General features: G+C 39.9%; 1 protein-coding gene across 1 annotated transcript in view; it reads left to right on the top strand.

Moving 5' to 3' along the window:
• Stk17a (serine/threonine kinase 17a) overlaps positions 1-16,746 on the top strand; it is a 29,297-nt gene that overhangs the window by 10,202 nt on the left and 2,349 nt on the right. Inside the window, exons 3-4 of the mRNA XM_004840241.4 lie at positions 843-987; positions 13,672-13,798. Coding sequence (XP_004840298.1) covers positions 843-987; positions 13,672-13,798 — 272 coding nt within the window. The remainder of the gene's footprint in view (positions 1-842; positions 988-13,671; positions 13,799-16,746) is intronic.

Here is a 16,746-nt window from a genome sequence, read left to right as displayed (position 1 = left end):
GTCTACATTTGAAGTACTACCTTGAAATTTTTCAGAAAAGTGAAGTTAGCAATATATTTTGTACTCATGTGAACTAGTTCAGTTGTTGAGAAAACAGGAATGAAACCCTTTGTTAAAACAGATGGGGTGGCACACACCTGTGCCAGCACTTGAGAGGCTGAGGCAGGAGGATTGCCATGAGTTTGAGGCCAGACTGGATTACATAACAAGACCCTGTCTCCAGAAAAAGAAAAAAAAAAGGATGTGGAGATGCATGCCCCCTACAAGGCTGAGGGTGAAGCAGGAGGATTGCAAGATTGTTTTATATAATAAATGAATTCTCTTAGTTTTCTTAGAGTTTGAATTTTACATTTGGCCATTTTACTTTTATCATTTTATATTGATATTTTTGTTTTTATTACTGCATGTTTATAGTACATAATGATTACATTTGTCACATGGAGTTGGTCCATGTACATAACACGTCTTCTTTTTACATCCCCTCTTCTTCTCTCCCCCCTCCTAAATTTTATTGTTGATCATAGAAATGACTAAGGAACTCAAATGACAATAAATTGTGATTAAGAAACATTTTCAGCCAAAGTGCAGTTCCTTCCTTGAGTTGTGAGTGTCCCTGCACATGGTGGCCTGTGTGTGCAGAGGCTGTGGCCATACTCTCCAGGACCTGCATCTCCAGCTAGTAGGGACTGAGCTGGGTCTGCTCCTACTGTACTTTGCTTCAGGTGGTCAGATTGAAATTAACACCAGAGCACTACCAGGCTGTGGCTAATTTACTCTTTATTTTTGTGGTACAAGTTTACCATTTCCTTTGTATGATTTATATTTTACTTTAATTTGTCTAGCGCTGCTGGGGGCGAAATCTTTGACCAGTGTGTTGCAGACCGAGAAGAAGCCTTTAAAGAAAAAGATGTTCAGAGGCTCATGAGACAGATTTTAGAAGGTGTTCACTTTTTACACACTAATGATGTAGTTCATCTTGATTTGAAGGTAAGATCTGCATTCTTTTTCAATTTGAAATTGCTAAAAAATGACATTCAGAATTTTAAATATGTTTAGCAGCAACTTATCCAAATGTGTATCAAGTTTATGGGTTTATTAGATAACAAAGATATTAGAATTGAGTCTTTTTAAAATTTTTTTCTTACATGTTTGCAGTTCATGCACTTTACGGTCATCTTGGGGAGTGGTTTCATGTAAAAGCCACAGATTGTTTCTTTTTTTTTTATTCCCCTTCCCACTTGGTCCTTCTTTGCTTCTCTTCTAATTCCCCTATCCCACTTTTAATTCTTGTTGATATTATTAATCTTAGCTTATGCAGTGGCATATAATGTTTACATTAATTGAGGTTATTAAGTTCCTGTACATGGCATATCTTTATTCTACTTATTTCTTTTCCCCTTGCTCCTCACCACTTGCACTTTTTCCCTTGGACCACTTCCCTATTATAGCAAGGGATTCATCTCCTTGTCCCCTTCTTTCCAGCCTTTAATATCTTCTTTGTTTGTACTTTGCCTCCCTCAAATGAGAGCTATCATACAGTATTTAAGTTTGTTTGTCTGGTTTATTTCACTCAACATTTTATTTTCCAGGTGCATCCATTTTCCTACACATGTCTCAAATCTGTCATTCTTTGTAGCAAAGTAGTATTCCATTATATATAGATACTACATTTTCTTTATCCAATCATCTGTTGATGGATATACAGGATGTTCCCAGGATTTAGGTATTGGGAGTTGTGCTGTTATAAACATTGGTATGCATGTATCTCTGTAGTGTGATGACTTAAGCTCTTTGGGGAAGATGCTTCGCAGAAAGATAGTTGGGTCATATGGAATTTCTAATTTCAATTCTTTGAGAAGTCTCCCTACTAATTTCCATAATGGTTGTACTAGTTTACATTCCCACCAACAATGAAGAAGGGTTCCTTTTTCACCACAGCCTCACCAGTAATTTGTTATTGCTTGATTTCTTAATGATTGCCATTCTTTCTGGCTGGAATCTTAGTGTTGTTTTAATTTCTATTTCTCCAGTAGCCAGAGATGTTGAGCATTTTTTCATGTATTTGTGGACCATTTGTATTTCTCCTCCTGTGAAGTGTCTGTTTATTTCTCTTGCCCATTTCTTGCCTGGGTCTTTAATTTTAAGTGGTTTAATTTTTTCGAGTTCTTTATATTCTAGAAATCATGTGTCTGAGGAGTAGCTGGAAAAATTTTGTTCCATTTTTAGGTTATCTCTTCACTCTACTGATTGTTTCTTTTGCTGTACAGAAGATTTTTACTCTGATAAAATTCCATTTGTTGATTCTTGCTGTTATGTCTGGTGCAATTGAGATTGTGTGTAGAAAATCCTTCCCTACATCTATGTCTTCAAGTGTTTTACCTATTTTATCTTCCAGTAGGTTTAATGTTTCTGTTTAAATGTTTGGATCTTTGATCCATTTTGATTTTAATTTAGTACATGGTGAGAGCTAAGGGTCCAGTTTCAATGTTCTGCACACAGTAACCAGTTTTCCCAGCTCCACTTGTTGAATAGGCTGTCTTTCCTCCAGCATATGCCTTGGCACCCTTTGTTGAGGATCAAATAGATGAATGTGTCTAGGAAAGTTTATCCTTGGTTCTATTCTCTTGATCCATGTATCTGTTTTTGTTCAAGTACCATGCCATTTTTATCACTGTTGCTTTGTTAGCATAGCTTGAAGTCAAGTATTGCTATGCCTCCTATTTTGCCATTACTGCCCAAGATTGCTTTTGCTCTTCTGGGTCTCTTCTAGAATTGAGTCTTGACTCTTATCCTCCAGTCAGTTGGTTTTATCAGGGAGATAACATACAGGTGAGTATATAGAAGATGAATGATGACGAAACAATCCTTCCATAATATAACTCAGAATATTCCTGGAATAGGTGACAACTTCTGGCAAAGATAGAACTTGAAGTAGACATTAATAAAATGTTAGGATTTGGAAAGTAGAGAGGAATGAGAAAATTATCTCAGGAAAGTTAGAAACACTTGTGATATGTTTGGGAAAAAATAACTACTTTCACTGGAATTGAGACGTTATATTGAGGAAATGCCGTATTTCAGGGGTTTCAAATGCCATAAAGAAACAAATGGTTTTTGAGGAGAAATATTTGAAAAGAAATGTTTTGAAAAATTAGGTAGACAGGAATTAATAAATGAGAACAAAATGAGAGGCAGTTTCTTACTTAAAAGTGTCAAAGAGGTGGTAGAGGAGGGAGTAAAGAAAAAGGACAGTGTATCACTTCTAATGTTTTCAAGTGGTCAAAATGCCAGCTGAAACTAAAACAGAAAAGTAAATATCAGTGGCAGAAAAGTGCAGGGATCATTCTAGCTTCAGTTACTCTGGTATTCGGGGCTCTGCGAATATTGCCAGTACTCATGCTCAACTCTGCGTTCTGAGAGTCCCAGAAAGTGAGCTGAGGTGGATGCTGCTGTTTTAACCTCAAAACTGCCCAGACTCAGCAGGAAGGAGCTGGTCTTTGTTCACAGCTCTTTTCAGAAGTCCTGAGATTCATGCTAATCTGCCAGCTTGGATCAACATGGAAGTAAGTGTGCTGGTGGATGTTGGGTCTCCACTGGCCAGGCCTGTGTTGTTCTCAAGCCAGTTCTATTTCTGAAGGAAGAAAATGGATACTTAGGAAGCAAATAGTAAATATTCTCCATGGGTATTCTTATTGTATACCTTGCGGGGACTAGGGACTGTGGTAGAAAAGTTTCAGATCCCTGTAGATCTTTTGATGGGTACTTGTATATCAAAGTCCACATATGACAGCCCTCAAACAGAACATACCACAGTGACTATAGTTCCTGGTTTACTCCACTTACAAAGATAGCCTTATAGGCTAGAGGAAATGGGATTAGGAAGGAAGGCAGCCTGAGAACACCATGGCCACTGGACACCCCCAACAAGGTTTTCTATCCTGATCTGGATCCTCATCTCTCCACATCATCTGCTGATGCACCTTGCCCTCTGCTATGGGGTGCCCTCTAGCAGGAAGTAGATGCTTTATGGCAGTGGTTCTTCATCTCTGCCACACATCAGAATCACCTGGAAGAACTTCTAAAAACAAATTAATAGGCCCCAACACTAGAGATTTTTATGCAGGTAGGGCGAGTTGATGCTGCTATTTCCTATCCAGGGGCTATTTAGGGAAGTACTGCTGTAACACACATTCCGTAGACTTTTTATACACCTCGTTCTGTGTAAATAACAGTGCACACAGGAACACTGTTAAGGAACTACAGTATGTATAATCTGGAGATTGACTTCCAGAGTAGCCTCGATCATGTCCGATTTGAAATCAGGTGGGAGGATAATAGATAACCCTTTACATACATAGAAGTTTTCTTTCTTTCTTTCTTTCTTTCTTTCTTTCTTTCTTTCTCTTTCTCTCTCTCTCTCTCTCTTTTTCTTTTCTTTCTTTCTTTCTTTCTTTCTTTCTTTCTTTCTTTCTTTCTTTAATACTGGGGATCAAACTCAGGACCTTGTGCTTCCAAGGCAGGCGGCGGAACCACTGAGCTAAATCCCCGGCTCTACATACTAGTTTTCTATAGATCATAGGAAGGAAAATAGTCTGGAAGCTTTCTTATTTTATTCTAAAAGATGCCAATATAGATTGTTTTTTGTAATACTGTGGCTATCGTGGACAGTCACAACGCTTGTGAACGTGATGTTTCACAGGGGCACTTTTTGAAGGCTAATGTGGATATTTGTACATCCACGTGTAGTGCCAGAATATGAATGCTAAAGATCACATGGTTAAAACCCTTCATAACATAGGCAGTTGGAGGACAGGACTGATCTTTGCTTTGCCCTTTTAGTTTGTCATATGCTTAAAAAATTCAATAATCTTCACTGCAAGACATTGTCACCTGTGTTTCCCTAGAGAATATTGACCAGGAAGCAACAGCCTCTGCAGTCATCACTCTAGTTAAGAAGTCTTTCTCAGTATTGATTATACAGAAAAAGTCTCCAAAGAAATGTTTATGCTGTAGCTTTTTTTGTGTTTGGTTTTGCACTCTTTGATTAGTGAATCATATTGGTTTTATTTTTTATAATATTCTATTAGTTGTATGATATACAAGGTCTTCTAGGAACAGAACCCCAATTAAATGACATTGCACCTGTAGGAAATGAGCTTTCAATTATGACAGCTCAATCTGTGACCATTATTCAAGAACTAATGAGGTAGCTAGTCAGACAGGTCACCAACACCATGTGTCATGGATCTTTGATGTCACTTGAAAGCAGTCAAGGTGAATATTAAGTTTGTGAATACACAGTTCAACTGTGTTTATACGAGAAAATTATATCCCTTTCTCCCAATACCTTCCGTGTAAATCATATTCCTTTCTCTTCAATGCACTGGCTGTACAATTCCTTCCAGATTTAATGGAGGCCTTGCTGACAGTGATGCACCTTTGATGTTGGCAGCTGGGCTCTCCATGTTTCCTATACCCAGAGGAACTAGAAGACAAGGTGGTCTGAAGCTTGGAGCCTTTCTTCAGCCCTCACACTCCTTGTGTATGCACTCAGTCTCTATGGAAAATGCTGAGGGTTCGCGTCTCTACGTGAACTGTTGAGATGGGGTTGGTGTGGCAGTGGTCCAGGTGGGAGAGTTTCTACCAAGAGGTTACTTCTGGTTGACCTCTCTGAGTCAACATTGTAAGTATAAAATTCTCACTGAAGAGATTGCTTTAAAGGTACAGGACCTTTGTACTTACAGTGTTGATTATCAGCCTGTGGAAGAGTTTGAAGGACTAAATTATTTTTTAAAAGATTATTTTCCCATAGTGCTTCAAAGCTTGATATATTCCTCATGTTTTTAACTCTGGAACTTGACAATCCTGTTATGTGAATTAATAGGTTACATAGTCTCCCATTTCTCAATGGGAAATTTTGTTTAGCTTCATTGTAGATCCTAAATGATCAGTTTGCCAACAGAGTGATTCATGGAAGGCTCTCAGCCAAGTACCTTACATTGAGCATGGGGAATTCTTTAAGGAGCACCAGATACAAATTTAGGAGTCCACAAAAGTATAAATCCCTAAGTTCATGAAAATGGAAAGAAAATATGACTGAGGGAAAGCCCATTTGTTTAACATAGAATGTGTTGCAGTCTGAGAAGCAATGACTAGCAAAGTCAGAACAGAGCTAACTACAGTCCAAAATAGCCTTTGTAACTTGGTTAATTAGTCATTCAGCCTATCAGCATAGTGGCCTGCTTTTACTCAGTCAAGGGGAGGAATAACCAAAAGTAGCACAAAGAAATCCAGTATTACAATCCAGTGCTCTTTGTCTTTGAATAGTCTTCTTTTGGTTTGGTCATTCTGGTACATTGGTACAAAGTATTATATCATTAACTTGTCCACTCTGTTAAAAGTATGGTTAGAAATGGACTACATGCTGGGAATTTCCCATTGAAGTTGAATTATTTATTCATCAGTATATTATTTAAAAGTAAGGATATAACAAGATTTTCTAAACAGTCCTACAAATTAATTTAGACAGGATTATCAGCCTATTTCTCTGCTTTCATCTAGGTTTTAATAACAAAAAGTTAATTTCTTAGAATTTTCATTGCTTTATGAAATGTTCTTAAAACCTTGTCTATTAATACTGGAAGCCTTATCTAACGGTGATTTCAGCTTTACATGATCTTACTCACTAAATCAGTGGTGACTTTTTAAAATAAATATTAAATGGATTATATATACAGAGGTGACGATACCAGGATAAGTGAAAGAATTCCCATAGACCAGGGAAATAAGACTTTAGAAGTCCTCCCTGCAGCTGTTGTCTGTGTGAGGACTCTGCAGGTTTCCAGTTTATTCTGTTATTGAGATCCCTCCATTTACTGACTGACTTCTCCCTCTCCCTTACCACTCAGGATTCTTGTATTTTAAATAGAGTTCAGGCCAGGTGTGGGGACACACGCCATAATCCCACCACTCTGGAGACTGAGGCAGGAGGATCTTAGTTAGTTCAAGGCCATTCTGGACTACATAGTGAGGTCAAGGCTACCCTAAACTACATAGCCATAGCGAGACCCTGTTTCAAAAAAACACAACCAGAATTAGGTATTCTGTGCCACAGTATCTTTATCATGAACTGGATTCCCTTAAAAAGAAGGTTTAACTGAATGATAAATGCAAAAGTGCTTATTTGCAGTGCATATATTTTGCTTATGGGAAGTAGGTGTATTTTACCATTAGAAATTTGACAGAATTACAACTTTGTAGATACACTTATATTTTATTTAGAGAAATAAAGTGTTTTTAAAAATAACTGGTCCAAACAAGGCACAGTTGGTACTGTAGAGGCTACATAATAAAGGTTAAATGAAATTCCTTGAAATAGATCTGATTTTATGAGGTGTGTGCGTGTGTGCACATGTATGTATATCCCTTAGCAACTTCTCTTTCAACTGTTTAACTTCCTTTTCCAGAAATTCTCTCACTTTGGTATATCGTAGATATGTGTGACTGTTTCTGATATTCTAATATAATTTTAATAATTGAGTACACTAACTTAGGATTTATGACAGTGCCACTAAACTGTTTAGCTTTTGCACTGCAACAAAAGAAAGTTTTTCTCAAGGAATGTAAAGTATAAATAAAATGTAAGAGCAAAGCATTTAAAGTATTTAAGGAAACTGGTGGTATTTAGGAACACGTACAGGAACAGAATGTACATGTTTACTAATCACAAATGTGACAGTTAATTGTCAACTTGATTGGTTTGGGAGCCCCTAGGAGATTAGTAAAGAAAACTACTGGATCTGCCTGGGTGGGTTGTGGAGGCATGACCTTGGAATCTAATCTGGTTCCTGGCCCCTTCCTCTCTGATGCTATTTCCCTGCTCTCCTTTCGGCCACCATGAACTGAGCAGCATTGCTCCACCATGCCCTTCCACCCTGATGTTTCTGTGTAGGAGCCAGCTGACCATGGACTGAATCCTCTGAAGCCCCGAGCCAAATAACCCATTTCTTCTTTATAAGTTGTGGGTATCAAGTATTTGGTCCCAGCAGTGGAAAAGCTGACCAGTACAAACAAGTGAATGTCAAGAAATTCAGTGTTTCTCCAATAGCAAGATTTTACTTGGCATTTTGTGTATAGAAAGAGCAAAATATGTTCAACTTTTAGTATCTCCCCCTGATTCAAACTCTTTCTATCAAATTTGCCTAAATAATTAACATTTTAATGTACTATAATATCTTATTAACAGACTAAAACTAAAATTCTCTTTTAATGTCGGTGGGGGGCGATGTTTTCTATAGACTTTTTTACTCCCGAATAAATAATGTACTATTCTGTTTGCTGTTACTGTAATAAAATGCCTCATTCTGAGTACCTTATAAAGCATGAGAGTTTATTTAGCTCAGAGTTATGGAGGATCAAGAGCATGGTGCCACCATTGATTGGCTTGGCTCTAGAGATGACCTCGGCAGACACATCCCAATGACAGAAGCAATCACCTGGGAAACAGGAAGCCAAGGAGCAGTTCACGAGTCAGGCATGCTCTTTGATAACAACCCTTTCATGAGAACTAACCAAGCATCCCCGAGAACTGCCTAATCCCTTCAGACTCCTGCAGCACTCAATGACCTGATTGTTTCCCACCCAGCCCTACCTTTTTAAGGTTTCAGCCCTCTCACATTAATACGCTGAGGACCAAGCTACCAACATAAGAACTATCGGGGGTCACATTCAAACTTTAGCAAATATCTAGAGGGTAATTAACCAAGAAAATGTGCTTGCCTTCTTTCATTTGCCCCAGAAAGGCCTACAGAGCTCTGTGCTTCCCGTTCCTCTGTTTTTCTTTTCAGTCTCCTTCCTAATACATCTCCTTTCCCTTCTCCTTGTGCTGTTCCCCAGAGAAACGAGACTTGTTGAAATCCGTCGCTGGTGATTTGTCCTCACCTCAGGGCCGTTATATGAGCTCTTCTCTCTGCCTACACTGTTCAGAGATTATTGTGCCGAGATTAGTTCCTTCTTAAGCTTGTCCTTTCCTTCAAACATTGCCTTTTACAGAACCTTCTGACTCCCCTAACAGTGGCACGTACCTGTGCAAACCGCAGCATCCGCTCTCACCATCACCCTGCTGAGTTCCCCTAGCACTTCACACTACTCGAGGGTTTTTGTATTTGTACTTGCTTGTGTCCGCAGTAGAATGTAAGGCTCCAAGCTGGAGTGCAACTCAGTGGTAGGGCTGGTTCAGTCCCCAGCACCAAAAAAAAAAAAAAAAAAAAAGACTGTAGATCTTCAAAAGAGGGCGCTCATGTCTTGTTATTTCCCCAGCACATAGCTGTGTAAGAAGTCGGTGAAAATTTGTTAAATAACTGATGAGATGAATTCCTTTTTATCTTGAGTGTCTACGTCATACCACCTCTGTAATGTCCCAAGGTGTGGAGCTAGTGCCTATTATGAGTATATAACCTAGCATGTCACATATACTGCTATCACTGAGCAGCATGCAGCAGAGTCCGTGGAGCCTGATAGGTCCAGCTCCTCCTCTCAGCACTTCTGTGATAGTAGGGATTCCTTAGTACTGCCATTCATGCTACCACCATTCCTGACACAAAACAGACATTCTTTCCATTTCTTGTAAGTATGTTTCTCCTGTTCATTCATCCAGAAAATATGTGTCACTGTGTGCCAGGCCCTGCCCACTCTAGTAAACAGTGCTTGGTACTGTGACTCCTGTCTGCATCAAAGCTGTAGATTCTTCCCTTTGTTTCTGTCTGAATTCAGATCTTGATAAACATATTATGAGCTTTCATAACAGAAAAAGGATGGATATTAGGTCAAGAGTAAGACCCCTTTTGGGGGGGGGGGTCTACCGGGGATCAAACTTGGGACCTTGCACTTGCAAGGCAGGCGGCAGAACTACTGAGCTAAATCCCTGGCTCGTGAATAAGACCCTTTTTAAAGGGAAGGACCAGCTATGTCAGTAACCTTTTTCATATTGCAGCCCTTCACATTGTTGAAAATCATGGTTATCTGCTTTACTGCCACTGTGGGTCTTCTAAGTTGACATTGGGTAAAGACCAGGAAAAAATAAAATGCAGAGGAAAGGCTGCATGCAGAGACATTCTTGAGAAGAGAGAGCATCCTGAGAATCGTCCAGTGAAACTGAGTTTCACTGAGCTGAGGTGAGAGAGGCGTCTGGAGAGCTAGGTAGCAGCTAGCTCTGCAGGTCTGTAATTGCTGTCAAAGAGCATGGGTGTCTTCTAAGAGCAGGGCTTAGGCAGGGAGGTAACATCAGACTTACAAAGTACAAGAGATCCTTCTGGCTGTGGTGTGGGCAAAATAGATCCCTAGCAAACCACTGAAGAGACTGTTGAAATTGAGCAAGAAATGATAACTTTAAATAGCTTTTCATAGATGGAAATTAAGTAGATCAAGTCTAGAAATGCTTAGAATTTACGATTGAAAGTCAACAAGATAAAGTGATGTACTAGTTAAATGGAGAAGGAAGGAAGAAAAAAGGAATGACCAAGATGATTCTTAGTGTTCTGTCATGCTGGGTGGTCATAACTTTCACTGAGATGCCTATCAATGGCAGGAGAATCTGATTGAAGGGGGAAGATACCAGTCTGGTTTTGGTCTTGATGAATTTGAGGTGCCTTTGAGACCTCAAAGGAGAGAGATTGGTAAGCAGTTGGTTAAAGGGGTTTAAAAGAGAAAAAAATGTGTTTGAGTCGCAAGGCGTAGGTGATCTTGAAGCTTTAATTGCAGATAGACTGCAAGATGAAAGTATGGAGTGAGAAGGACATGAGATCAAGCCACGAGAAACCCAGCAGTCAGTGGGCCAAGTAACGGCAGATGACAAAAGAAGCAGCCAGAGAGCTAGGAAAAAAGCTGGGATTCTTGTTTGTCATGAAAATGAAGAGAAAAAGTGTATATAAACAAGGGAAGACTGGATAATAGTGTCAGACACTGATAAGGTAGTAGTCCAGAAGAAAGCATCGCAAAATACCATTGGATTTTGTGACTTACAGTTAAATGAAAGGGACAGAAGTCAAATACAGCTGGATATGGTGGTACAGGTTTATAATCCCACCTCTGTGAAGGCTGAGGCAGGAGGATCACAAGTTGGAGGCCAGCTTGGGCTACATAGTGAGTTCAAGGCCACTTGTACTATAAATCAAGACCTTTTCTCCAAAAACAGCAACAACAAAGTCAAATGCAGTGGTTAGGTCTGAGTGAAGGGAAAGAAAATCTGAACACTCATTTTCTGCGTTTAGAGAACTACACTGTGGTAGAGGAAACGGAAGAATAAACCCTGCACAAAAGAGTGAGGTTTCTACATTCAGGATGGTGAGGAGCAGAGTGGGCAGCCTTTGTGCCCTCCCTGGAAAGGGTAAAGAGGGCAGGGTGGATGGAAGCGCTTTATGGAAACCCACTCTGCCTGGAGTGTGTGATGAATATTAATGTCAAGGAGAGGGCTTCCTGGCACAAATGGCACATGTAGAGGCCTGAAATGTGAGAGTGCAGGGAAGAGATTGCAGCTTGTTTGATTTGCAACATAGATTGCCTGTGGGAAATGATAGGAAATCAATCTTAGAATGGAGGTAGTCACCGGCTCATGGAACACTGAGGTGGGTACATACTTGTAATTTATTGAAACCAGTGCTTTGTAATGTATTGATACCAGTGCTTACCTGTGAAAATATTCTTAAATGGTAGAAGACAGTAAATGTGGACTCTCTCTGAAAAGAATACAAACTTTACTCTCAAGTCTCATATTTTATTTTAAAAGTTTGGATGATTTTACATTCTAGGTCATAATGCATTTGCTTATCTTTTTTTGTGAAAGTATCTTGGATAATTTTACACTGGGTAAAAATAAGTCCAAGGCTATGAACCTTGTTGATTCTGTGCCTCGGGTAGCCCTTGCCATCTCTGTCCTCACACCATACCCATTTGAGTGTCTGTGGGTGATGAACAGTGAGTGACCTTACAGCCATCATGATCAGATTTGAGTGTGGGGTGGGTACAGTTGGCTCTGCATCATGTGCCCTGCATCCATGGATTCATCCAACTGTGGATCAGAAATATTTGGGAAGAAAATTGCATCTGTACTGAACATGTACAGACTTTTTTCTTGTCATTTTCTAAATAATACAGGATAATAACTACAGCATTTATATTTCATAGAAATTATAAGTAATCTAGGAATGATTTCACGTATATCCACTAGGATATATATATAAGTTATATGCAAATACACCATTTTATGTAAGGAACTTGTGTATCCACATGCTTTGGTATCCAAAGCGGGCTCTAGAACCAATCCCCCAGAGAGACTGAGGGATGACTGTGTAATTACACAACAGAGGATGGGTTGAAGATGGAGAAAACCAGAGACAGGAGGCCACCAGAGTGGTCTGGGTAACAAATAACGAAAGCCCAGACTAAGTAGTGGGGATATTGAGATTTAACATGTTCCCCCCAGCTTGGACCACTGGTGGTACATGTATGACTGTCCCATTGGGCAGCTTGTACTACTGGAAGTACACGTGGATCTAATCACTTTTTTTTTACTAATAAAATTAATATAAAGCTTCCAGATAGGATAGTCACACACGTTCCACCAATGGTTCAAGCTACCTGGTGGCCAGATACACAAATTAAGGCCCCACTGTGAACATGTTAAGAAATGGAACTGACATGATTGGTGACCTCACAGGATGCGAAACGTGATGGAAAATGAAGGAGCACTTTAGGGTGAACCCGTGTTTTTCTTAAGCATTGAGATTGAGACTACAGAAGAGAGAAACTGGTTCGTGGGGCTGGGGATGCTTGTTTCCTCCAAGTGTGCTGCATTGAAGACCTGTCCTGTGGTGGGAGTTGAAGGTGTGGTACAGTGATCAGTATATGAATGGCTGAAGCTTTAGGTGTAGATGGCATTGCTGGAAAATAGAAAAAGAAGTGGAAAGTGCAAAGAAGTGGAAGAAGAGAGCCAGCCAGTGCAAGATCTTGAATAACACCAATATGTAAAAAGGGGGCAGAAGTAAAAAAAATTCTGAGAAAATAAATGAAGAGTCGATGGAGGGAAGAAGAGATCCGAAAGGGAGACACAAATGGGAGGAATATCAGGAATATTGAGATAATTCACCATGCACAGTGCTACAGAAATCAGTGCATGCAAATAGTCCTGGAAGGCATCCATGGCATTTTCTGAGTCTTGGATAATAGTTGTCTTGACCTTGTGAGGGCAGATTTAGAAGGCATACAACAGATTAGCTGAATTGAAAAGTGACAGCAAGTGCACTTGACCATGCTTTCACGAAGCTGAGCATAAAGGGACTAGCAGGGAGTGACTGCTGGCTAGAAAGAGATTCAGGGTCTTTGAGGATAGTCACTAGAAGCACAGTGGTTTGTTTTTAAGTTAGGAATAAAAGCATATTTATATGCCGAGAAAGAGCCAGTATTGGGGAAGAGATTGAAAATATAAAAGTACAAAGCCTGCTGCCTTACACATAGGAGGAAGCATATCATAAAAGTATGTCTTTAATGAGTGATTGCTTACTGTTCGATTCCTCAATCTCCGTTTCACAGGTGGAATTTGTGTTTTATGGGCTGCATGTTTTTGTGTTCTTAATCATGGTTTTATTAATCTTTGGGGGTGTACATTTTATTTTTTAGCCTCAGAATATTCTGCTGACAAGTGAATCTCCTTTGGGTGACATTAAGATAGTTGATTTTGGCCTTTCAAGAATAATGAAAAACAGTGAAGAGCTTCGAGAAATTATGGGTACTCCTGAATATGTGGGTAAGTATTCCTATGAGCAGATGGTTTTGTATTGGAGATAGGAATCATGTTCATTAAGGAGCTCATGTGTGGCCTGCTTCATAATAAGGCCTTTGCTGTATTGAAATTCTACCACCAGAGTCTCATTCCTTTGAATTAAATCTAAAATTGACTTAAGGATGGAAAACTTTGAAGAATAAGGTACCAAATTGGTAATCCTCTTCATGCAAGGCTAAGAAAGTTTGTTTTTAACTTTTTTGGGGGTTTTTTGTTTGTTTTTTTGTACTGGGGATCGAACTTGGGTCCTTGTGCTTGCGAGGCCGGTGGCAGAACCACTGAGCTAAATCCCCGGCCCCAATTTTTATTTGGTTTTTAAAAAAAATTTATTGTGGCACTGGGTATCTGACCCAGGGCCTTGTGCATGCTAAGCAAGACATCTTCAAGCTACACCCGCAGCCCCAAGCTGAGAGAGTTTGAAGGTATTGCCTTTAAATGAATAGGAAGCTGAGAGTGCAGTTCAGTGTTGAGTACTTGCCCAGTACATGCAAGGCCCTGGGTTCTATCCCCAGCACTGCAGAAGACAAACAAAGGAACAGAATAAGACAAGGAAGGGCCTTTGAAGAAGTTCCAGTTGATAATAAAGTAATTACCAATCCTGGGTTCCAGAGAATGTGAAGCAGAGCCGGTCTTTGGGATCATGCCAGATTGAGGTCACTGACAGAAAAAGCAGCTTGTGGAGTGATGCACCATGGGTCTAGGTTGTATAAAAAAAGAATTAAACTGTTGCCTTTGTTGACTGACTGGAAGAAAATTGGGATTTGAAGGATTAATAGTTTGATTTTAAAATGAAGCATAAGGCCATAGAATGATTTAGAAGTTATAACCATAGAAACAGGTAATTACAGGGTTTTGGCTGTAGGTCTAGAAAAGTGACTTTTCAGACCAGAGGTCCCGAGGCATTGATGCTGGGCTGTGTGAGCTTGGACAGAAGTGGGAAGTTGCCTGGGGTGCTGGCAGGCCTGAGAGGGGAAGAATGGCTACGGCCTGAGGGCAGAGGCATGAAGTCTCCATGCAAGGGCCCCTGAGGAGCAAGAGGCTAGGGAGAGCAGGACACCTTTCGGAGCAGGGTAGAAGGGGCAGTGTTGGAGCAGGAGCCGAGGATGTTGGGAATTTGTTTACAAGACAAGAGTATTCCAGAGGATGCAGATAGAAAGGCAGACAGGTCAAAGGAAACAAAGCCATTGAGCAATGACAGTAAAAAAAAAAAAAAAAAATTAAGTCAAGTTTGAACCTAGAATGGGCAACTTAGCACTTCACAAGACCCTGTCTCAAAAAATAAAAAGGGGCTGGGCTTGTAGCTCAGTTTGAAAGCCCTGGGTTCAACCCCTGGTACTGTACGTGAATGGATGCAGCAAGGATGGGGTGAGGGGAGGCCTTCTAAACTGCTTGTGGGAATGTAAGGCTCATACAACCCCTATCGAAATCGGTTCTGAGGCTCCTCAAAACCTAAAAACAGCTGCCATTTGATCGAGCTATACCACTTGGTATCTGTTGTAAGGATACCTGTACACCCCTGTTTATTGTAGCACAATTACAAGCTATGGAGGCAACCTAAGTGCCCATGAATAGATGAATGGGTCAGGAAAATTGATATATATGCATAATGGAATAGAATTCAGCTGTAGGGAATGATATTTTGTAGTTTGTGGGGAAATGAAGGCAACTAGAGACTATTATGTTGAGTAAAAAAAGCCAGACTCAGACAAGTATAGCTTGGTCTTTCTAATACATGGAATCTGAAACAGTGACAGTAGGAGGGAGATTATTAATAGGTGGAAGGGAATTAGGAAAAGGGAGGGGACTGGGGGCAGGGACATGATCAAAATATGTCATATGCTTTGAAACCCAATATTTTATAAAATTAATAGGCACAAATTTTAAAAAGCGACCATAGGCAGAGAAACAACCTTCAGAATTTTTATATTTTTTATAGGCTAGAATACCTACTTTTCACTAGGCTAATGCACATTTGACCTGTAAGTAAGTTTTACAAGTGTAACTTAACAGTGTTTCTTCAGAGAAAGCAACAACCCAAATATGTTAGTCAATTTTAACGAGTCACAGTAGGCAGGGAGAAATATGGAAGACTGCACAGTGGAGAGCTATGATTTGCAATATCAAAATAGCAGTTATTTTGATATTGAGTGGGGTGAGGGATTTGTTTCAATGTTTTCTGCTTTTTGGTCAATCTAAATTTCCTACCAACTCCCCTCCCCAAACAGTGCTGCCTTCTCTTATGAAAGTAGTACAGACTTGACCCAAAACAGAAAGGAAAAAAGCAGGGGAACTCCAGAACAGCCTTTCTCTGCTTGTCTTTACCTAGGTGATTTCCTGCTGCCCCCAGGTGTAGCATTAACTATGAAGTGAGAGCCTGTCCGGGGGAATGGGGTGAATCATAGATCAGAGGGATGAGACCAGTTACTGACAGCCGAGGTGAGAGAGGAAAGTGCCTTGCACTAGGGCTGGGCTGTGAGGAGGAAGAGCTAGGGATGCACTGAGAAAGATTTGAAAGCTGTTATCTGGTAGATGTGGTGGTTGATGAGATAGAAAATGTGAGAAGAGAAAGGCATCGGATTGTCTTTTTATATTGCAGTTTTTGCAGTCAAGTATTATTTTCAGATACTAGGGCTGAACAATGAGGGTGGAAGTATGGAAACTTGTAGTTAAGATTTGTACTTCTGGTTAAGATTTTCTGTTCCTTCAGCAGTACGGAGGCTGAGGCAGAGGATCGCCATAAGTTCCAGGCTGGCCTGGGCTGCATAGTAAGTTTAAAAACAGCCTAAACTACCTAGTGAAACCTTGTTTCGAAAAACCAGAAGAAAAAAAAAGATTTCCTTTCATTTTAAACGATGATGATATTTCTTTTTAGGCCAAACTTTGATTGTAGTGACTTATAGTTTCTAATGCAT

The sequence above is a fragment of the Heterocephalus glaber genome, unplaced genomic scaffold (assembly GCF_053883595.1).
Source record: "Heterocephalus glaber isolate CG9 unplaced genomic scaffold, H.glaber_assembly_v1.0 deba00001610, whole genome shotgun sequence".
Lineage (NCBI taxonomy): Eukaryota > Metazoa > Chordata > Mammalia > Rodentia > Bathyergidae > Heterocephalus > Heterocephalus glaber.
Note: the sequence above shows the minus strand (reverse complement) of the source record. Positions and strands in the feature narration are given on the sequence as shown.